This window comes from Arvicola amphibius, chromosome 2, assembly GCF_903992535.2.
Source record: "Arvicola amphibius chromosome 2, mArvAmp1.2, whole genome shotgun sequence".
Taxonomy (NCBI): domain Eukaryota; kingdom Metazoa; phylum Chordata; class Mammalia; order Rodentia; family Cricetidae; genus Arvicola; species Arvicola amphibius.
This window is the reverse complement of record NC_052048.2, coordinates 165,990,288-166,014,345: the sequence shown is the minus strand read 5'-3', so window position 1 is coordinate 166,014,345 and position 24,058 is coordinate 165,990,288. Positions and strand designations below refer to the sequence as shown.

The 24,058-nt window shown below is 36.2% G+C and overlaps 1 protein-coding gene across 1 annotated transcript in view; it reads left to right on the top strand.

The window, feature by feature from the left end:
- Positions 1 to 1,907: 1,907 nt before the first annotated feature.
- Positions 1,908 to 24,058, top strand: part of Asz1 (ankyrin repeat, SAM and basic leucine zipper domain containing 1) — a 47,927-nt gene continuing 25,776 nt past the window's right edge. The window contains exons 1-4 of the mRNA XM_038319431.1: positions 1,908 to 2,015; positions 2,422 to 2,521; positions 6,381 to 6,503; positions 8,162 to 8,273. Of these exons, the coding sequence (XP_038175359.1) occupies positions 1,908 to 2,015; positions 2,422 to 2,521; positions 6,381 to 6,503; positions 8,162 to 8,273 (443 nt within the window). The remainder of the gene's footprint in view (positions 2,016 to 2,421; positions 2,522 to 6,380; positions 6,504 to 8,161; positions 8,274 to 24,058) is intronic.

The window sequence follows — 24,058 nt, the reverse complement described above, 5'->3', positions numbered from 1 at the left end:
GGTAGTTGATTAGCCCAGAACTGTGGTATGACATGTCTTCTTCATCCAGTCTTGAACTCCTCCTTGACCATGCAAAAGCAGAGGATCTGCTGATAGAAAACAAAAGCTTTTGTCTCAAGTCAGAAGGGTGAGGAAGAAGAATATCATGGAACTTTGCCACTTTTATTACCTAGCCTTGGCCCCTCTCCCTATGTTTGCCTACTAGGGAGTCTAGCTAATACCTAGTCTCTCACCTGTGTTTTATGTGTAGCTTATTTTTGTTCTTGTGTACAGGTTGAACCACTATCCCTGAAAATTTTACTTTTCTCTTCTATTGACAAAGGCTCCGTGCTGAGCCAATTACTTCATTTAACCCTCATATCAACTCTTTTGTGGATACTAAGGTATATCAAATTTTTGGGAAAGGTAAGTGGAGCAATGGGAGAAAGGAGGTAAATAAATTGTTCAAGGGTGCACAATTATGGCTAATGATTATACCAGTCAAGAATCCAATAGATTTGGTTCCAGAAATCAAGCACACTTATATTTTGCTTTGAGGACACCTAATCTTCAACAATCTTACTTTGTTGTATTCCCTCTTTTCTCTCTCTCTCCCTCCCTTGCTCCCTCCCTCTCCTTTTCCCTCTCCTTCTCCTTTTCCCTCTCTCCCTCCCTCTCTCCTACTCTCCTAACTAAAATATTGCCCCCATCAGGGACCATGGTTTGTCTTTAATGCTGTCTCCTCTAAAGCCTAGTTAAAACTACAGCTGACCATGATAGCGTGTGACATACAGTGAGTATTCTAGAGACCAAGGTAGGGGAATCCAGAATTTACAGCAAGCCTGTAATGGTGAGACAATCTTCTGACACACTGACACACACACACACACACACACACACACACACACACCAGTTGTATCTGGCTATGCTCAATGATCCATGATATTTACCGAATTAATACATTGAGCTAGACTGGTGTTCCCTCCAATCCAAACTAGCCTACTTAAAAATACCTCTGAAATGATTTCTTACATTAAAAAAAAAACCTTCAAGGAAAAAAAATACTGAAAAAGAATAGAACACGGCTACTTTGTTTTTAAGTCATTCAGATGAATACTTTTTAATCATTTTCCCCCCTGTGCTGACAAAGATAATAGATGTAATATAATATAATATAATATAATAGATAATAACATTTACTCAATGTGAAGCAGAAAAGTGGGTCTAACCTTCGGCTGTTTTCCCTTGAAGTCGTTGCTCTCTGGATAGCTGAACCACTGTGTTCTTCCAAGGTTTTGGAACTACTGCTTCCCCCACATTCTCCTCTCACGACTGGCGGAAGCATTTTTTCTGCTGAAGCATCTATGAGTCACTAGGGGAATGTTTTGAGGGTTGTTTCTAGCTCTAAGCAGAGACCTTTGACCACAAGAAAGGCAAAGAATGGAAGTAGGGGTGATTTCTCACTCTTCTGACGGCTTCCCGTAAGTCTGCGGTACTGGCTCAAGGCATACTCCAGCACACGGGGTCCGTCTTACAAGGTACTCGTATCTTCCAGGAGTCCGTCTCACCCCGCAAACTGTTCTCAGACGGTCTGGCAGGAGTCCGCCAACAGTACGGGGAGAGAAGCTCAGTCGCGCATGGCTCCTCCCACAAGAGTGAGCATTCTTTGATGCCATAATCACACATCTTTTTTTTTTTTTTTCTAACAAAACGAAGTACCACGGAGTGGCGGGGCGAGGTTGTGGATCTTCGTGAGGCATGAGGCCACCAGGATCAGGTGTGAAAGGCCAGTTCCCTCCCAGCACGTTTCCGGTGGGCAGAAGAAGAGGCCTGTGCGCAGCTTCGCGCCTGCGTCAGAGGTCCCGCGCTTGCGCAGGGCCGTCTTCCTGCTCTGGTAGCGAGCAGGCGCAGAGGAGCAGCTTGGGGCCATGGCGGCGGCGGGCACGCTGAGGGGCTTGGCAGTGGCTGGCGGAGGCGAGAGCAGCGATAGTGAGGATGACGGCTGGGATATTGGGTATCTGGACCGGTCGTCTCAGGTAGTGGAAGAGGCGCCGACTCGACGGCCCCTGATTTGGGCCTCCCCTGGCTTTTGAAAGGGAGGCCCAGACCCACGACCCCCTTTTTCCCTCATGCCCACCCAGTTCCCTAACTTTCTCCCAGGATTTTGAATTGCGCATGTTTCGGGTTACTAAGCAAACTGGCGAAGTGTTCCTGGGTTTGCCAACTGCTGCTTTCTTCAGTGGCTCCTTTAGGCCTCAGACATAGCGCTTCGCTTGGATTTGGCTCCTCGTTGCCTGTTCCCTTTAAATCCATTTTAGACATGGATTCTTCACGCATTTTATTTGCCCGCCAAAGCGAAACAACCCTATGTACTTTGTTCTTTCCTGATGCAATGGGAATGAAAATATACATAACGAGAATTTTAACTTCCTGCTCTTTTAGAAATTAAAGAGGTTGTTACCAGCTGAAGAGAAGAACGAAACTTTTAAGAAAGCGCTGACCACTGGCGACATTTCCTTAGTGAAGGAACTCCTAGACTCTGGTGAGAACCAAGAAATACTGTCAATCAAACAGAGTTGTCTAAATTCACTAGACTGCCTTATTTTTAAAGTTTATGCTGTTTTCCTAATGATAGTGTTAGTGTATCCATTGTATTATTCATACCTTGGTTGGCTTTTTCTCTACCTGACCTATTTTCTTCAACTCCCCTCTTATTTGGAACGTGTTGCCAATTACTTTCCATTGGTTCTTGCACCTTCTTTAAGGAACATGTTCTGACTAATCCTACCCCACCTTGATTATCCTTTTTGAATATTTACTTGGCTTTCATATGCTTCTTAAAATCTCTTTCAAGTTCTGTTTCCATCTGTGTTTTGTTACATTTTGGTGGATATTGCCTGAGTTCAATATCAGAATGAATATCTGCATCCATATTTCTTCTAGTTTCATGGCCTATTCAGTCTGATCCCTTGGGGACGTCACTTAAGCATTCAGGGCATCAGTTTCTTTATGTAAAGTATAATTTTATCCTGGGTCCAATAATGCTTTCTGATAGGATAAGTAAAACTTATTTTAAAATTACCTCCACATGCAAATTAAGTTGTTGACTCTAATGGTTGAAATTATGCGAGGATTAACAACTGTTAAACAACTATAAGATACAAAATACACACCATGAGAAGTCATGAACAGCAAGTGTTTTTCTTCTTTGCTAGAGACAATATATCATTTACTGAAAATACATTATTGGGAAACAAGATCATGTTTTGATTACTGTCCATGACACTTGATGGCTCTGTAATATTAAATCAGCTGCCAGAGTTTTATAAGCTCCAGTTTCCCCGTTTTTAAAAGGATCTCAACATTCTACCCAAGGTTATTGGAAATAAAGTAAGACAATATGTAAATAATGGATTAGAATACATAGCTCTTATGTTACTGTTAGCTTAAGAGTTATAAACAATATGTAAATCTGTTTTTGTAACAGGTGAGGAAGTTCTGTCTTACTTGTGAACAAACACTGGACCTTGTTACTCACTTGAAGTTCAATACGACTTCAATAAGGAAATAAGAGGACTCGATATATAATATGAATGTATGGATAGTGAGCATAGTAATAATAGGGTAGAATAGGCAGAAATTTTAGAGAATTTGTCCTCAGAATAGCAGGACCAGTATTGATGAAGTTGATGGAACATGAGGTATGAGGATTTAATATGATTGGTGGCAAGTTGGGGCTTTTCAGCCTCTTGAAAAGAGCCTGCGGCTATGTAAGTGTTTGGTTAGCCATTTGAAATTTGTTTTAATTACAGAACCATTTAAAACTCATTTTAAAAAGCCAATAATAAATGTATAAGGAGAAAGGTATTTTTCTATTGCTTCTACAAATTAAGTACTAGAGTTGATAATCAGTAAAAATTTTTATTCCAAAAGTCAGCATTTACTTCTCTTTTGTCATACTTGGTCTTTCTATCTTTGATACCACGGTTTTGGTAACAACTGCCAAAGAAAAGAATAATAACTAAAAGAAAATAATGATTGTTACTCTGAACTCATTTTCTGATTATTTCAGTGGTTTGAGAGGGAAAAAAATGCTAGCAAGAACAAATTCAAGCTCCCCCACCCCACATAAAGTTTGGCATTTCCCCAGTAATTACCATATACATTATGACAATTTATCTAAGACAGTTGGAGATTTTACTTCTATAGTCTTCAGTGACTTATTGCTTCAACATGAGAAAAAATGAGCCCCTCAGAGCATTTCCTCAGGGATGACTTTTATCTTTCTAAGTAGAATGCTATAACTAAGGACCATAAAAATATGTGAATTATAAAATATTGAAGCCAATACTGTTGGCCATACAATTTTCTTTGAAATAGAAAAACATTCTCTTTTCTTTTCTGAAATTGACAGGTACTTAATTGTTAATTATTATTATTACTGATTTTAATTTTATATATATGAATGTTTTTCCTGAATATATGTCTGTAAACCATGTGTGTGCCTGGTGCTAAGAAAGGGTATTGGATCCACTGGAACTGGAGTTATAGACAGTTATGAGTCACCACGTGGGTGATGAGATTTCAAGTTCTCTGGAAAAACACTCTGAACACTGAGCCATTCCTCCAGCCTTTCCACCATGCAAGTGTCAATAAAAAAATTACCTTTTACTCTTAATCTCTTTAAAGGAAGAGGTTTATATTAATTTAATGGGTTGGGTTCATTGCTTTACTGTATCTTTATCCTTGTTACACACACAGCTTCTATACTCCTTAATCCTAGATTAGTTCAACCTTTTTTGTTTGCTTGCTTCATATTGCCAAGCCAGTATTATTGAGGAAATTCCTATTATTAATTCATGGGATTTGCAGCATTAATGATTTGAAGATTTTACCATTGTCCTTTCTTGGCAGTTATTACCTGTCTCTGTCACATTCTAAATATGATTTACTATATAATGTGTGTGGGTGTTTTATCTGCATGTTTGTATAGCACATTCAGGCAGTGCCATAGAGGCCAGAAATGGGCATAGATACTATGGAACTTGAGTTAAATATGGTTATGAGCTGCCATGTGAGTGGTGGGAATCGAACAAGGTCCTCCTTATCCCTCTCTCCAGCCCTGTCTCTACTAAATAGTGACAAATTTAGACTTTATTTTATATTCCAGGCCTGATGTTTTCATACCTCTCATTATTCTTGTTCTCTCCTTGTTATTCATTTTTCTAAAGTAAAACTTGATATTAATATTTTGCTTGTTCTTTTAATCAAGCCTCCTCAAACTAATTTGTGTGATGCTATCTTTGAATTTCCTTTTGTTTTCCATCCTATTCCTTTCTCTTGCCTCTTCTTGGTTTTGTTGTTGTCCTATATACTTCTAGCTTCCTATTGGTCTCCTTGCCTCCTGTCCCATTCTCAACACTAGTATGTTGTGTTTATATGATAGTATTGATCCTTGTATTACACATTGAAGTCTGCATTTCTCAACAGAACTTTAGTAGTCCAACCCTAGCTTTAAGTCTTGCTTTATCAATTTACCCATGGGTTAAGTTTTGTGTTGGTAAGAAGTTAAAGATGTCTTGAGGGCGCATATGGTATTTGTAGCCATATAGATGTATGATACTGCTCAAATCTTCCTCAATACCACACTGAAAAAGATAGCATGGAAATCATTATCATATTGTAAATATTGTATTTATAATGTAGTAAACATTGTTCGTATGGGTTCTCATGAAACATGGTGCCACCATAAAACCGAAGGTAGGAAATTTTAGTAATACCAATACAAGAATTTTTTGAAGCCTTTCTTATGAAGAAATGTTCTTCCATAATAAATTATGTACGTCCATATAAGTTTACATCTACTAAAGTAATAGTGAGGGGTTTTATTTGTCTTTCTTTAGATTGTGGGCCTTTGAAAATTTTGTTTTTATGGGGCAGGATGAAAGAGGACTCATGTTAAGAGCATTTACTGCTCTTGCAGAAGACTGAGATTTGGTTCTGTACATCACTAAGGTGGCTGACAACAATGTGTAACCCCATCCCAGTTTTTGGAGTTCTGATGTCCTCTTCTGGCCTCTGTGGTAACTACACACCAGTGGTGCATATATATTCAATCAGGCCAAGGTTCATAAGTATACAATTTAAAAATAAGTGTTTTCGGACTGGAGAGATGACTCAGCAATTAAGAGCACTGGCTGCTCTCTGAGAGGACTCGGGTTCAATTCCTAACATCCACATGGCAGCTAACAACTGCCTATACTCCAGCTCAAAATGATCCGACATCCTCATACAGATATGAATGCAGACAAAATACAAATTCACATATAGATAGGGAGGTAGTGGGTGATAGATAGACAGACAGACAGATCATTAAAACAAATTTGTCTCTACATCTACAGGCATTAATGTGGATTCCAGCTTCCGGTATGGATGGACCCCTCTTATGTATGCAGCTAGTGTGGCCAATGTAGAGATGGTTCGCTTTCTTTTGGACAGAGGTGCTAACGCAAGCTTTGATAAGGGTAAGATGCTTGAGAAAATTTGACTTTGCTTTGTATTGTGACTCTTTGATTTCCATGCAAGAGTTAGACTAAATGAGAAATTAAAGTACTTTAAGCAAAAACCTACTAGTTATATTTTATAAAAAAATAGGAAAATTCAAATGTAAAGCATACATTTTTAAAACTCTCAAAGAAGATAGGTTAACAACCTATTTTTGTTATCCTAATAACAGTTATATTTTATGTACTTTTAAATAATATACTAGATGATTTTGGTTGTTTTTAAATAAAAGCACACTGAAAGGAATATCAAAAGGCCAGTAATTTTTTGGAAAAATTACTTAATTTTTTTATATGCTTGAAAATTGAATTATATTAAAGCTGTTTCATAGTTTATTAAAGCTATGTTTTCTTGTTATTCAACAACTTTCTTTTAGTGCTGGGAGTCCATTCTAAAGAGCAAGAGTGTATATGTAAATCCAGTTTGCTGCATTAAAGCAGTAATTACATTGTATTAAGATGTTTCTAATAGACATTTGAATTCATTTCATATTTTAGGTATAAGTTATGTTTCAGGATTAATTTTCACATTTTTGATCTACATGAGCTGCTTACAAAACTATTTCTACAGTCTATATGTTTTAAAGAAATATCTCTCTTGGTTGCATTCTTACTGAGGTTTTGCTTTTCATTATGTCATCTGAAAACATCATTCAATGAAAGCCATGTTTAAGAAGGAGAGTTTCAAAAATATGTAGAATACTCTGTTCAGAAAACATGGTTTTCCTTTTTATCAGAGAAGTACTTTTGGTTGTAAGGCATTTTGTATTTTTACAATATGTACTCATAAATTTCTCTAGCTACAATAACTCCATTCAGTAGGGAGTCCAGTTGTTAATTTCTTCTCTATTAATTGGTTCTAGCAAAATATTAAGGCATCCTCATAGTAACACTGTAAATGATAACACTGGATCAGATATAATTATGGTTTGTCTGTATTGAGTCATTAATGTAAAGAATAGCTGTGATGTCCTATTTCGTTTCTAATATTTGAAAAGGGTTTTTGTTGTCGTGTTGTTATTTATCTTTAATCATCCTTGATTTCCTTCACTTTTAGAAAACAGGATGAGTTCATAGAGTAGAAATTACTATTTAAAAAAAACAAAACCACTGATGGATGGGGGACAAAGGCACTTGCTACCAAGCCATGCTTGATTATGTAAATTTAATCTCTGAAATCATGATGGAAGGAGAGAACCAATTTACAGAAATTGTCTTCTGACCTCTTCATCGGTGCAGTTTACAAACAAATCAAGGGTTGTCAAAAGTGAAACCAGAGACTATTGTTATTTTCTAATCACACATTCAGCAAGGTAGTTTTTTTTAATTTTTAAATTAAAACTTCACATGCAGGCTATGTGGATATACAAATTCATTGTGTCTAACCACTTTCTACTCTCTTAAAGAGATGGTAATAAGGGAAGAAAGTTAAGATATGAATTGGCATATACTTTAGAGAGACTAAAGACCCATTGCTGAGATGGTGAAGTCTGATTGGAGTGCTACAGATGGGAAGAGGTTGGGAATTTTAGAGTACAGTAAATACTTAGCATGGTAAAGAAGGCATTTAGAGACACGTCCTAATGTGTGAGGATTTCTTTGCTTCTCTTTTCGTATAGACAAGTTAACCATCTTGATAACTGCATGTTCTGCTCGTGGCTCAGAGGAGCATGTCTTGAAGTGTGTAGAGTTGCTTCTTTCACGAAATGCAGATCCAAATGCTGCTTGTAGGTAAGAATCTAATTCTCTGATGAAAACATACTTTATCAGCCTGTTATATTTGATGAAATGAGTTCTTAAAAATCAATAGCATTGTTACTTGACCCAATAGTGAATGAAAATGCATCATAAAGTCATAATTTCATTGTATAAGATTATTAAAACAAGATAACATGAAGGTAAACCTCTGGCTTTTAAATTTTCAAGGACTAAGCATTTGTAACTACACAGAAAGAGCACTGTAAACCTATTTCCTGTGAATCATAGCCTTAGAAGAGCATGGTGGTTGAACAGTAGTATAATATTACTATTATAATATAATAGTACTAAAGTTTCTCAAGTTTTTTCTGCATGTAAAAATTAAGAATTTGGGTCTGGCAAGATGGCTCAGTATTTAGGAGACATATATACTGCTGTTGCAGAGGATTTAAGGTCAGTTCCCAGAAACCACATTGGCTGGCTCACAACTACCTGAATCTGTAACTACAGGGAATCCAACATCATCTTCTGTACATTTTTTTTCAATTTTATTTTATTTTTGTTTGTTTTGTTTTTTGAAGATAGGGTTTCTCTGTAGCTTTGGTGCCTGCTCTGGAACTTGCTCTTGTAGACTACGCTCTCCTCAAACTCACAGGGATCTTCCTGCCTCTGCCTCCCAAGTGCTGAGATTAAAGGCATGCACCACCACCACCAAGCTGTCTTCTGGATTCTTTAGACACTTACACTGACATGCACATAACTAAAAATAATAACAAAATAAGTACTTTTTAAAAAATAGCAGTTTTATTTATAGAAATACTGAGAAAATACACTGTAAGCAATTTTTCTCTATCCCAACTGCCAACTACTAAGTAACCACACCAAGACTTCTTAATTAACCCATTTCTACTACTCTACCTTTTGCCTCGTGGCTCGTGGCTTTATGTGTCCTCCAACATGCCTTGCTCTCTCTGCATCTCCTGGTGACCCTGTGTTTCTCCTTCCCAGTGTCTGTCCTTTGTGCCCCCCAAATCCTGACTAGTTATTGGCCATTCACCTTTTTATTAAACCAATCCATATGACAAATATTCGCAATGTACACAAAGATCATTCCATAACATCCCTTTTTGTTTAAATAAAAAGGAAAGGTTTTAACTCTCACATAATAAAACTATAAACAATACAAACAGCTATCAGGTAAGAGCTATATTTACAATGTCCAATCCATTTTTTGACATATTTGGAGAAAATACTGCATTTATTCTATCCTGAGGAGTCCAAAGCTCTGTACCTTGTTTACCTTTTATTATAAGTAAGGAAAATTGTAACTATAACTATCTAGTATACATCTCTATCAAAGACCACAGTAGGATATAATATTACCTGAATAAACAGCAAGTGCAGTACAAGTCACTTACAACCCTAACAGTAATGACAGAAACAGCTAACTGCTTGGACAGTCACCCAAACTTCCTCTGCAACATTGGGGCATCTATCTTTGGCCTGCAGGCCTAAAATATCTGACAGACTTTTCTATGAAACCACCCATTCATGGCAGTTTGGCAGTCACTTTTCTTTGTGTTCTACTGGTTCAGTTTGGACAGCATACTGTCAGCAGTCAAGGCAAGAGCAGTTTCTTACCCAAATGACTAGCTTTCACCACACAGAAGCAAATTCCATGTGGATGTTCTTTGGTGCCCATTATCAATTTTTGAAGTAGATTGGTACTGCCAGGAGCAGACATCTCACCAGGAGCAGATATATCTCAGTCTTAAAAAGCCTTATGCTATATTTGCTGCGGGAGCTCCTTCTGTTCCTTCAGCCAGTAGCCTTTAAAATGCCCACTTCGGCGTGGTCTCTCTGGATTGAAAAAGCAGCTGTAGCCACGCACTCCCTCTCTTGCTTCGTACTCCACTTCCGGTTACCAGACTCTTCCTGGTCGTGCAGAGAGCTGTTGTCTAGGACAGTGATCTGTAAGTTTTTCCCTTTAAATAAATAAACCTTTTATTAATCATAATTCCAAACTGGTGTGGGATTGTTTTGTGACTTACCCCTTTAATATTCTGTTGGTCCTTGAAATGTTTGAAGACCATCATCTATCTAAATATGTTTGTGACCTGGAAAACATACCTAACATACCTATAAATTTGACAGTTATAGATGACTATTAACATGTATTTATTATCCTAAATAGCTTTCAAGGACTTAAACGTCGCATAACCTTTTTAAATAAGCTTCATAGGTACAATGCATTAAAGAAGAAATAGTAACATATATACAGCCGGGCGGTGGTGGCGCACGCCTTTAATCCCAGCACTCGGGAGGCAGAGGCAGGCGGATCTCTGTGAGTTCGAGGCCAGCCTGGTCTACATGAGCTAGTTCCAGGACAGGCTCTTAAAAAAAGCTGCAGAGAAACCCTGTCTCGAAAAACCAAAAAAAAAAAAAAAAAGTAACATATATACAATATAACAAAAATAACCTTAAATTTGTATCAGTATACAAAAATCCATACCAATGCAAAATATTTGAAATTAGTAATTGTTTAAAAGTATACTCAATAATCCACCGTCTTAGCTCATCATTTCTATATTCCACTTTTTTCCTTCAGAGAGAGATCTTTGAATCTAACTCCTTTGTTTAACTCTTTCCCTAACCATGACCAACAACAACTTGTAACCAACCCCTCTAAATGATGACAAACATCTGAAACTCATTCAATGACCAAAAGCTATCCATTCCACCTTAGGCATGTGGACATTATATTCTCTAAACTACTTCATGTTGTCTGGGGACACTGGAATCTTTAGAAGACCCTGGAAAAATTGGGATAATGGTCAAGTTCAAGGAGAATTAGCGGTATTATTTGTTGTCCAGGCTCTGTGTAATAGGAAATGCAAGGCTTATCTGAAATCCAGGTTACAGTAGTCTGTGAAGCTGGACCATCTCAGCCTTAAAGCTGTTCTGGATGCAGAACTCTGAAGAAACTGTGACAGAGGCACTCTGAGAGTCTGTATCACCTGGGCCACCCATTTTTATTGGGTGTCCAGTCCCCTTGCTCTGAAAACACATAAACTTTCAAAGGTAACATACGTAATACAATTAATAATACATTAATAATTAATAATTCTACATTAATAGAAGTATGAAATGTGCAGTGTGCACAGGTCAGTTAAAGGTGATTTTCTGCTTTATGTTTGAGCAGGTAAGAGCATATAATACATTTGGACTGTATAATCAAATTGTAATGTAAGTTTCTCTCTAACCATGCCATATGAAATGATGGTATATAATAATAAGTTATGAGGACTCTGTAGCCAACAAGATTTATCATGTCTCATCTCAGAGCTGTTTTCCATTTCAAAGGATCAGCTTAAACATCACTGGTCCTGTGGTCTTTTTTTTTTTTCTTCTTCCTCCATGTCTGTAGCCAAGATACTGGGAGGTTTCCCGGCCAAATCTGATCTCTGTTAATCTGGAAGGAATTTACAGCCTTTTGTTTCCAGAGGAAACCTCTCCCCGAACACAACATGTTATGTGACTTCCATTTTGACATCAAGGCATTTTAAAAGTGGAAGAATACATCATAAAATTAATTATCTTACTGAGTCCAGGAAGCAAGTCTTATTTTAGGCCATTTCAAAAGGTTCAAATTTAAATGACAATAGCACACTTGGAGTCAATTCAACTAATAATTTTTCTCAATTTCAAGGCACAGCCAGATATAAAATATATACTTAAGAGTTATTATCTAAAGAGAATAAAAATGCTTAAAAAGTGGTATGCTAAAAATTAGCAGATAGTTTTAATATCCCTTTTTATCTTTAATTTTTAGATGAGATTATCTGTATGGCTTGTCCTTTTCAACAATATATCAGGGTTTCTTAACTCTAACACTAATGACATTTTAGGGTTAGTAATTCTTTGTTTGGAGGGGATATCCTATGACTAACAGGATATTTTACCGGGGCGTCCTTGGCCCCTAACTACTAAATGTAATGATATTTTTCCAGTGCCATAATTGAAAGTATCTTTGCAGAGTCCCAGTGTGGTATGGAATCCAAAATAGGTCTTGCTTGAGAAATACTCCAAATAGATAAAAATCTTTTTTTTCTTTCAGTACTTTCACAAGATATAATAATAGGTAGTACCCAGGCATGGCAGTTCATGCCTGTTAGTATCCAGGAGTGTGAAGCAGGGGAATTCTAAGTTCAAAGTCAAGCCTGTACAACTTACAGAAAGACTGTCTACCAACAGCAAGTAGTGAAAGCTTTACCTTCTTACTGACTAACTTGGAAGCATCCTAAAGGAGACATCAGAGGAATAAGTGTCATGAGTTCTAGTCTAGAGATCATCTTTCAGATACATAGGATAGACCTTAAATGAAGTGTCATGTAAAAGGAAAGTAATCTCAGGACACAGGAGACTATAGTGAGATTTGGAGGGAACTGAATACATAAATCATTAACATCACGAAAAAAAACCTGAAACCTATTTGAATATTGGAAGGTTTAGTTTTATGTATTATATCCAAAATATACCAGATATAAATGTAACAGGAAGTATTCAGATGTCAGGGAAAAAACAGACATTTACATGAAGGTACTTTGAGTCTGTTTTAAGGAATTCTTTTGCTCATAGAAAGTACCTAGAGTGATAGAAGAGATACATGAAGCTTATAAATGACTAATTTTATAAGAGCTAGATGATCACCTAATTGCTAGTTGTCTAGGAAGATTTTCTTTTTAACAAAAATGAGGTCTGTAGTCTTATTTCATGAATAAAAGTAGTAACAAAGCCTTATAGGTCAAGCTGTAAGCTAAAATCTGAACTTTCTGTTCTGATGTCTGATGTGGCTTGGGCACATCTGCATCTTGCAGAAACAGCCCTAAATACAGAGTCTTTATAAATAAAATAGCGGGGTGAAGAAAATGAGTTCACTTGTTTGTTAGAAGATTCTTTAGAAGTTTGTAGACTTTTACAATGAAAGTGAGTTCTTTGAATCAAATTACTTTGTCAGTTTTTCTTTAAAAAAAAAAGAGAAGAAAAAAGTTAAGAGTAAATGTTGAATTTTCTATTATTTTGTTTGCTAGAAGTCTTTTGGAATGGTACTAATGGATTCCTGTGATAATTTAATTTTTTAGGATTATATAAAATTAACATTCAGTAAAGAATTTACATTTTAGTGTATAATTGACTGAAGCAGTACACATTTTTGTAATCACACTGAAAGCCAGACCATTTCTATCCTTCCATAAAGTTTGCTGGGACCCTTTCCTGTTAAATCCCCTTTTTTAGTGGCTATCATGTAGTCCGCAGCTGGTTCTGCAACTCTAACCATTTATTCTAGCTGTTATGTAAATAGAATTGTATGATATTTTTGTTGCTTGTTTTTTTCAGCAAAGAATGAATATCACAGTTTTCATATTGTACATATCAGTTATTTAGTGCTTGATGTTCCTATGAGTATTCTATAATAATTTTTTAAAAAATCATGAAATCTTTGTATCCTGGTTGTGGTGATTAAATCATAAATACCCCATAGTCTTGGGCATTTGAGTACTTGCTTTCCAGTTGGCGGGAAAGGAAGCATGTCACTAGGAGTGGGTATTGAGAGGCTGAAGACTGGTGACATCACATTTGCTCTCATTAAAACTTGAGACTTCATCTAACTTCCTCAATGACTGCTTATTGCCATCCTTCCTTGCCATGTCAGACTTTATCCTCCTAGAACCATAGCCAACTTCTACGATTTGCTTAAGCCATGTGTTCTATCACAGCAATAGAAAAGAAACTAATAACTGGCAAAAATAGCTGACATAATAAAACAGAAAATTGGTTGACTTAAAAATGGAAAGAAAAGGCAATACATATTTTAAATTTCTATAAAGTTATTTGCTAACTTTGAGAGGCAGAATCTAAATCATTTTAAAACTAAGCTCAGAGAGCTTGAGTAGTAAGAGAATCGCTGCCAGCATTGCACCTTTCATTACCCCTTCCTGCCTAAGTGGGGACAAGCACATTGTGTGGTTCCTTGGGGTAGCACTGACTTATTCACACCTATATTTAACCTACTTAGTTGTTTATTAGGAGATCACATTTTGTACTTGTTGTGACTGTTGTTTGTATGGTTTCAGCAAAACCCTTTGTGTGGGTGCTGATCATTACCACCAAGTGTTTGTATATGTTTTCAGATTTTTCTCTTCTTTAGCCATTATAGTTCATTGCTGTATTCTCCTCCCTCCTTCCTTTTTTTCCTCCTCTCCTTCCTTTTTCCCTCCTTCCTTTCTGTCTGGATTAATTTTTAGACTGTTTAGAGAAATTACTATTTTATTGCTTGATAAAGTTCAGATTGACTTGTTGGTATGTAGTAAAGGGAACTCTTGTAGGTAGCATGAAATCTCAAGTGTTCATTCTCTGTTGGAAGTCTTTCTACTTTCAGCTATATTCTAGTCATCAAGGAGAGGAGAAAAAATAGATTGCCTACATAGTAAATGTTCAGCATCTGAGAGCATAGACTGTCCCCATAAGAGTTCCTCTTGTTTCATAAAGCTATGAATTCTAACCTGTTTCCAGAGTCAACAGCCGTTGCATTAGTGTGCCTGTTGCTCTGAGTTCTGATGATGTTCTTCACTGACCTGTTCAGTTGACAGCGGAGAAAGCTTTGCAACAGTTCTCTTACAAAGAAGCTTAAAATCTAAACAAAAATAGCTTAGTCTCTTTGTAGTGAACCTTGTATTTCTTTCATTAAAAAATGAAAATTTGTCACTTAAAGATAAATATTTAATATCCAGGGTTTTCTTGAGACAGGATTTTGCTATGTAGCCCTGGCTGGCTGGAACTGGCTGTGTAGATCAGGCTAGCCTCAGCTTCATCGTGCCTTTTAAGTGCTGGTGTTAAAGATGTGCGTCATCATGCCCAGCTATAGCACAGTTCTTAACTGCTTCGGTATTCTTTCAGTATTGCTGCTGCTGAAATTTTGTGTAAGTAAATAGCTACATGTTCAAATCTGAGACTGATAAAATGGCTCAGCAGGTAAAAGTGCATGCCCTGCAAGCCTAATGACCAAAGTTCCAAGAGCCCACACGATGGTGGAAAGGAACACGCTTATTGTTGGTACAGGTTAATCCACACTCATACACCCATCATGCACATTCCTTTAGTTTACCAAATCTCATTTTACCTTCATTCTGTTACTAAAATGGTGAGTTGATTTCATTTACTTTTCTGGCTTCTTCTTAGAATTGAAGTGTTACTTTTTATAACTTACTATTCCATGAGAATATTTCTAACTCTTAAGTTAAAACTTCTTCAATGTGGTAAATATGTCATCTACATTGATCAGTGCCATTATCTAAAATCTTTGTAAGCTTTTTTATGTTGGTAACATTTCTCATGCCTCTTCTTAATGACCAGGTGCCTGTTAATAGATTTGAAAAATAACTGTGAGAATAATATGAGGCATTCAATCATATGTCAGTGACATTGTCAGTTCTGGAATCATGTAATCTGAAATTTGGAGATTGAGGTTCCCTTGGACCAATTGAATAGGACAATTTTTTTAACCTGAAAGATACCATCCCTTGAATCTCAGCTTAATTTGTTTCAAGTAAGATAGATGAAGTCCTTTACTATGTTTATCCCAGGACTGTTGCCTTAATTCTGATATTCACCACCATTTTCCCATTGAGTTCTGTGAAGTAGCAAGGGTCCTAGAGGCAAAAGCAATCATAAATGCTAGCTTTCTCACTCACATTTTGCTCTCTGAACTTGGTGTCTTTGTTTTTAAGAAAATTTTAAAAAATCTTAAATACATCTGTTTTGGGTGTCTTCAGAGTTTTTGTCCAAATTATCTATCTAACTTAACCATGTCTACAAAGAGAAATTAGCATCTTCTAATTATAATTTGTTTTTATATTTATGACTGACATAGTGTCTACACTGTTCATTTTCTGTGTGGATTTCTTTTATAGTTTTTTTTTCAAAATAACATTAACATTTCATAAGTTTTCCATATTCGTACAAAAAAATCTACATGATTCTTTTATTACTTTCTCAATTTTTTTCTTTCCTTTCTTTGGGATTAATGTCAACTAACAACTTGAAAGTAATTTTTAAAGTTAATGCTCTAAGACAGAAATCACAATTCTGTTTTTCTTAAATATTGCTGATTTAAATGCTTAGCAGGCAAAGGTTTTTTCCCCACTCTGCAGGTTTCTTTCACTTTGTTGATGGCTCCCTTTGCTGTGCAGACACTTTTATTTCCTGTGTTCCATTCGTTAATGCTCTCTGTAATTCCCTGTGCTATAGGACTTTTATGCAGAAAGTCCTTGCCTATTCCTGTTTCTTTAAGTACATTTCCTATGCTTTCCCCTAAAAGTTTTAGTGTTTTAACTTTGTAGCGTGTGTATCCTCCTCTACCTTTGTATGAATCCTGTGGGTATAACTTCTGTGGCTGGCCTGTTCAGCCAGGGCTGCTGCCCCACCATCTTATCAGACATGCTGACTTTAAAGGAAACATTTGTCTCAATATTTGCTGCCTCCCAAGCACTCTGTTAATTGCTTTTAAATATGTTGTCTAAAATATGCTTACAAATCAGCTGTAAATGAGCTGACATTTTTATTCTTAAAGTAGTAATAAGCCTGATAAAATCCTGTGTAGTTTAACAAGTTTTTTGTTTTTAGAATTTGTGAGATTTCTCCCTAGTTTACTGAAATATTTTCTTTTTTTAAAAAAAAAGGTTTACTTATATAGAAGGTACTTTTTCTGACAAAGAATTTTATTACATTCAGATTTCTCAGCCATGATGTAAGTTTTACAAACTCACATGGCCTTTTTACTTCAGTAGATATTTTATTACCATTGATAAATAAGGACACATTACCTAGTGCTCAAGAATTTGACATAATCATTGCATGGTTGTTAACTTGTTGAATATTATTGTCTATTCTAAAAAAGAAGAAGAAGAGGAAACCCTGGGAAGACTTTACCTTTCCCAGAGTGTAAATTTAGTCATAAATGTCACTGGAGCAGCTTGGCAGACTGCGTATAGTACTGGCTTGTAACGAGAGCAAGCTTCTAGTTTCAGTAACTGTGTGGCACAGCTTGTTGCTGACAGCACAGGCCAACACCATAACACTATTCTTCTAGAAGCAGTTTTTAAATTGCTAACTTAGAAATGATCATTAACTTCCTGGCGTACTTCTTCTTTTTAAATCTGCAAAATAGTTGACATGTTTTTGTTGTGAATATTTAAATAACAGGTAGATCCATGGAATAAGCACACGTGATCCACTGAGGAAATTCCTTCTGTTCTCTCATAGATAGTAACTAGATAGTTTAATGAAGATCCCAGTCCTTTTTAAAACAGAACTGTATTTACATACAAATGTGTACATGTATGTAGGTTTCTTTCTCACTCAAAAATGAGAGAGGGATCTTTCTGTCAATATTTAATAACTTTATCTTATTTGAGAACTCTAATGTATTCATATTGCTAGTACACTGTCCTATTAAACATTATCCTCTTGATAGCATTAAGTTACATGCAATTTAACATTCTTGTATTGTATGGTTAGAAGTAATGTTTCATTAACCAGATTTCTAAGATTTGAGCTTCCACTTTATTATTTTCTATCTCTGTAATTTTATCTTTTCAGCTTTGTTTTTAGTAATAAAAGCATCACATCATAGAGGTGTTTTTCTGTTTTGAACGGTACCTAGATAGAGAGAAAGACCCCTTGACAAGGATGTACACATTAATTCTGTAAAAGACTTCCAAAGAAGACTGCTTTAAAAGTTCATACATTTAAAATGCATAATAATCCTTAAAAAAACCTGTTTGACAGTTGATATTGTAAACTCTTTGAAAGAACATCCACTTTATATCCTTGGCAATGTACAAATGAGTTGTGTGTCTGTGTGTGTTGTTAGGAATCAATTTTTATTTGTTTCTATTTAAAATAAGAAATATAGCTTTTCTTTTCAATATAAATTATTAAATAATTGCTGATATTTCTTTTCTTTTTTTTTTTTTTTTTTTGGATTTTTCGAGACAGGGTTTCTCTGCAGTTTTTTTAGAGCCTGCCCTGGAACTAGCTCTTGTAGACCAGGCTGGCCTCGAACTCACAGAGATCTGCCTGCCTCTGCCTCCCGAGTGCTGGGATTAAAGGCGTGCGCCACCACCGCCCAGCTGATATTTCTTTTCATTTGGATATTTAGTGCATTATCAGTTCATATATGTACTATCTACATATCTATTATTTAGTAAATGAACTATTTTTCTAATTTTGATTGAGAATCCAATTTTTTTAATATTATTCCATGCCCTACCTTATCAGTTATTTGTTCTTTGAGTGGCTACCCTAGAAATTACAACATCAATTCTTTACTTTATTGAAGTCTACTATATATATTTTTTAATTAAAAATTTCCACCTCTTCCCCCTCCTCCCACTTCCCTCCCCCCCCCCCCAGTCCCTTTCCCCCTCCCTCTCCAGTCCAAAGAGCAGTCAGGGTTCCCTGCCCTGTGGGAAGTCCAAGGTCCTCCCCCTTCCATCCAGGTCTAGGAAGGTGAGCATCCAAACAGACTAGGCTCCCACAAAGCCAGTACATGCAGTAGGATCAAAACCCAGTGCTGTTGTCCTTGGCTTCTCAGTCAGCCCTCATTGTCAGCCACATTCAGAGAGTCCGGTTTGATCACATACTATATCAGTCCCAGTCCAGTTGGCCTTGGTGAGCTCCCATTAGATCAGCCCCACTGTCTCAGTGGGTGGATGCACCCCTCGCGGTCCTGACTTCCTTGCTCATGTTCTCCCTCCTTCTCCTCCTCATTTGGACCTTGGGAGCTCAGTCCAGTGCTCCAATGTGGGTCTCTGTCTCTATCTCCATCCATCGCCAGATGACGGTTCTATGGTGATATGCAAGATATTCATCAGTATGGCTATTGGATCGGGCCATTTCTATTAATATATGTATGTCTTAAGGTTTCTATTGCTGTGAAGAGACACCATGACCACAACAACTTTTATAAAGGAAAGCACTTAATTGGGTGGCTTACAGTTTCTGAGGTTTAGTCCATTATCATCATGGCAGCATGCAGGCAGATATGGTGCTGGAGAAGGAGGTGAGAGTGGAGAAGGTACATCTTGGTCCCACAGGCAACAGGAAGTTAATCGAGACACTGGGCGTGGCTTGAGCATATATAAAACCTCAGAACCCACCTCCACAGTGACATACTTCCTCCACACTTACTTCAACAAAACCACAGCTTCTAATGGTGCCACTCCCTTTGGGCACCATTTCATTTTCTTTCAAACCACCACAATCTGTTAGAAATAGAATCTTTTATTTGAAAACATTTTGTTTACAATTTTAAGTTTTTTAGTGGAGATTAAAATTCTAGGTTAGCAATTATTTTGTTTTGTAATTTTTTTGAGATTAGAATATAATTACATTATTTCCTTCTTGCCTAAGTAAGAGCACACCAGTAACAAATGTTCAGTCCTGAAAACATATATTCAATATAATACATACATACAAGTAACATACAACCCTAATTAGATTTATATATTTAAAAATATGTGTGTCTGTACATATGCATATATGTAAATAATAACTAATGAAAAACAGGACCATAGATTTGAAAATTAATTTCTTTAAATACTTATCAAAACTTTATGTTGTTGTACCATCTGCAATTTCTTTTGAAAAGGCTATATATTCTTAATTGTATTTTCTTGTTATGTATCAGTTTCTGCACATAATATAGTATCTATATACAATATTTATGTGTGCACACAAACACACTAACACATTGTCTAGAAGATACAGAATACATTCTGCAGCTGAGCTCATTACTTCTAATGATTATTCATTGGTTTCTTTGCATGTCTAGGTCTATAATTATAGAAATTGAAAAAACTTTTTTTGCTTTCTAAAATTTGTGCTTAAGTTTCCTTTTTCTGTACTCATAGGCAACATTTCAGATATAAAAATTCCTGATTTGAGAAAATTAAAGTACATATTCTTTTCAGAATAAAACAGACTCTGTTTTTATTGCATACTCAGTTGTGCTTAGACCCGAAGCTCAATATTATTAATGTTGCCTTCGTATCTTCTTTTTGCAAGGCCAACTATTAAAAACATACATTTGAGATGCTGAAAGCAGTGATTTCTAGACTAATTTCCTGAGCACTCTTTTTTAAATGTATTTATTGTTGTCCATGTGTATGATGTCTCTGCATGGGCAGGTACCCGCTACAGCATCTGCGTGGAGTTCAGAGCACAAGCATGTGACGGTTCTTTCCTCCACCTCACTTGTCTTCTGGATCACACAGCAGCAGGTTCTTCTGTGCGCTGTGTCGTCTCAGCAGCCATACACATCCTTAATATACTTTATAAACATGAGTCTGCTTATTCCATTTCTATGTTAACTATTACTTTCCTACAACTATTTCTTGCTTCCAAGTCTCTGTGATTTCAACTGAAAAGTTGGTTGTTCATCTTATTGTTGATCTTTTAAGGTTTCCTCCCCAGCCCTAGATCCTTGGTTCAGGAATCTGTAGGGGAGAGGGTTCTTACCACAAGATGCTGTTTTCCTTGCTATGCATCCTTCCCACACTTCTCCAGGAAAGAAAAATGGATCCTCCTCAAGAGAGGTGGTTTTAACAACACAGGTGGTCTGTCACTTATGAATTGTTAGATGGAATCTCAAAGTTGTTTTGATTTGCCTTTCCCTGATCGCTAAGGAGGTTGAACATGACCTTAAATGTCTTTTGGCCATTTGAACGTCTTCTGTTGAGAATTCTCTGTTCAGTTCAGTGCCCCATTTTTTAATTGGGTTATTCGGAATTTTAATGTCTAGTTTCTTGAGTTCTTTATATATTTTGGAGATCAGACCTTTGTCTGATGCGGGGTTGGTGAAGATCTTCTCCCATTCAGTAGGCTGCCTTTTTGTCTTAATGACAGTGTCCTTTACAGAAGCTTCTCAGTTTCAGGAGGTCCCATTTATTCATTGTTGCTCTCATTGTCTGTACTACTGGGGTTATACATAGGAAGTGGTCTCCTGTGCCCATGTGTTGCAGTCTACTTCCCACTTTCTCTTCTATCAGGTTCAGTGTGATCAGATTTATATTGAGGTCTTTAATCCATTTGGACTTGAGTTTTGTGCATGGTGATAGATATGGATCTATTTTCATTCTTCTACAGGTTGACATCCTGTTAGACTTCTCTAAGTCTGTTGCTTGATATCTTTTATTACTTTGAGAAATTCACCAGTTGATTATACTGGCCTTGCCTCGTTTTCTTCTCTGAAACTGAGATTTAGACCATCACATTTAGACCAATTTTACTAAAACTCTTTCCTTTTGATACATTCATTTTCCCTTCCATATTTTATAGTGAATATTCTTTCTTGCTATATTTTCCTAATCACTAAACCTGTGTTAAGTTAGTACATCTTCTATTAAGTCCATTTATTAACTACTTTTATTTTTCAGTTTTAAAATTTCTGAGTACTTTTTTAATACTGGATGTTCAGAACTCTAATTAATTTTTTTCTTTTAGTTTTTCTCCTTTTATTGAAAAAAATTTCTCATACAATGTATTTAATCACATTTTCTCTTCCCCCAATTCCTAAGTCCTAACCACTTCCCTGTTTTTATATCCAGTAATGTTTGTCTTATGAAATTAGTTGCACTAGATTTCTGTGTGTATGTTAGAATTATAAAACCATCTTGAATTATTGCTCTCTTTATCAGTATGATGTAACCTTCTTTATCTTAGTAATTTTGGCTTGAAGTCTATTTTTCCCAATATTATAACAATAATGTCTGTTTTCTTTGTAGTTCCATTTGCTTTGAGTGAATTTTTCCAACCTTGGGTTAGAGTTGCTTCTCTTTGATGATGAGGTGTGTCTTTGACTGGGTTAATGAGATGGTTAATATTTAAAATTGTTATCGAAAGAACTCTATTAATGTCTGTCGTTTGGTTAATTTTATAGCTTTTAGTATATTCTCATTCATCATTTGCCAAATTTCTGTTCTAATGTCAAATAAGGCTTATTATTTCCTATAATCTCAGAGATTTTTTTTTCAATACAAAGGATTCCTTTGGGTACTTTTGTAGTGCTGACTTAACAGTCATGACTTCTGTTAGTTGGAAGTTATTCTTCCTTCATCTGTAACATATGGTAATCTGGGTTAGTCCTTCAGCTTCAGTGCTTACTGTCAGCATACTGTCGTGGCACTTAGGGTTCTTGTCTTTGTAGCTACTCTAATTCTGGCATATTTACTTCTGTCTGTGACTTGGTTCTTTTGCATCTTTTTGTTGTCCTCTAGGATTTGCATTTTAACTAGAATATAGCACAGAGTGGCTCTTTTCCTGTCTTGTCTGTTAGATACTGTATCCTGGATGATCATGTCATTTTCTTGATCTGCTAACTTTATGTGATCTTTATTGAATATATTATTTATGCTCTACTCTGATGTTTTTCTCCTTGTTCATCCCTGTGATTCATAAATTCTGTCTTTTAATAGTGTCCTCTGGGTTTTATATATTATTTTATTCATTCTTATTTTATCTTGATAGATGTCTTGATGTTTGAATCCATATATCTTGTTCTCCATCCCCGATACTCTGTCTTCCAAGTGACTCATGGTATATAAGAGAAGCTTTCTACTGAGGTTTTTTTGGGTTGTTTTATTGATGCTTTTTTGGCTGTCTTAGTTACTTTTCTTTTGCCGTAAAAATGCATCAAGACAAAGGAAACTTATAGAAGAAAGAGTTTATTGGGCCTAACAGTTTCCATAGGGTGAATTCATGACCATCATAGGGGGAGCATAGCTTCAGGCAGGTAGGCATGGCACTATAGCAGGAGCTGAGAGTTTACATCTGATCCACAAGCATGAAACACAGAGCTAACTGGGAATTGCATAGGCTTTTGAAACTCCCATGCCCATCCACTCATGACACCATCCTTCACAAACAGTTCTACCAACTGGCAACCAAACTTTCAGATATATGAGCCTATGAGGGGCATTCTCATTGAAACCACCACATTGGCTTAATAAGCTTTGCATTTCTAAAATTTCAGTTGTATTTTTCCAAAATTTCATCTTCTCTTTATTCCTCTTTCGGATACTGTATTGACTTCCTTATTTCACTCAGAACATGCAAGACATACTTTGTATCTGCTTTGATTTTGTTAAGTATTCTTATAATTATTCTTTTGACCTCTTTATCTGGGATTTCATTTGACATGCTTTCACTGATGTTCACTACTGTGGAGTTAGTATTTTTATCCTTGATTTTTCTTTCATGTTTCTTATATTTATATCTTGGGGTTTGATGCACATTTACGGTTTTTAAACTGATTGAATCTTTGAATCAGTTTTATTCTTTCAGCTGAAGTATCTATAATGCTCTGGTGAGACTAGGTATAGCACAGGAGCATAATACAGAAGATAAATCTGCAGCCCATGTGCTCAGATATGATCACCTTCTATACTCTTTAATTAATATATTAAGTGCAGAGGCAACCACAGTTCTAGATGGGCACTCTGAGTGAATACTAAACACAGTATTTCATTTCACTGCCTGTTGGAGGGATAAAGGAACAGGATAGTACTGTGTACTAAGATATTATTTACTAAGGGTAGGAGTAGAAGGAAGCATGTTAAATGAAGATAGGGTTAGTGTTACAGCAACTGAGAAAAAAGTTAAGAGGGTAAAAAGTAGATGGAAAAGGGAAGTTAGTGACAACAGAATTTAAAGTGTTTGGTAGTCCCCACAGAGTTTAAAGATTATTAAACCTTTGGACA